The following is a 233-nucleotide window of genomic DNA, read 5'->3' as shown; positions in this document are numbered from 1 at the left end:
TATATGAAACTAAGAGGAATTAACTACACCTAACTACAGGACTCACCTATCACTTCCAAATATACGTAGCTCTCCATAGGTAGCTGTAGGGTGAGATATGTAAAGGGATCAAAACGTACACTTTCGTTGTTGCACACACGACATGTGACCTTACTTTTTAACTGGCCATGGAAGAGATCCACAATTATAGACTTGTTTCGCAAAATGTGATTCTCCCATGCCTGAAAAAAGAG

At 39.5% G+C, this 233-nt stretch overlaps 1 protein-coding gene across 1 annotated transcript in view; it reads right to left on the bottom strand.

The window, feature by feature from the left end:
* LOC119591707 (ubiquitin carboxyl-terminal hydrolase 32-like) overlaps window positions 1-233 on the bottom strand; it is an 8,072-nt gene that overhangs the window by 5,998 nt on the left and 1,841 nt on the right. The window contains exon 2 of the mRNA XM_037940454.1: window positions 47-221. Within this exon, the coding sequence (XP_037796382.1) occupies window positions 47-221 (175 nt within the window). The remainder of the gene's footprint in view (window positions 1-46; window positions 222-233) is intronic.

This window comes from Penaeus monodon, chromosome 29 (assembly GCF_015228065.2).
Source record: "Penaeus monodon isolate SGIC_2016 chromosome 29, NSTDA_Pmon_1, whole genome shotgun sequence".
Classification (NCBI taxonomy): domain Eukaryota; kingdom Metazoa; phylum Arthropoda; class Malacostraca; order Decapoda; family Penaeidae; genus Penaeus; species Penaeus monodon.
Note: the sequence above shows the minus strand (reverse complement) of the source record. Positions and strands in the feature narration are given on the sequence as shown.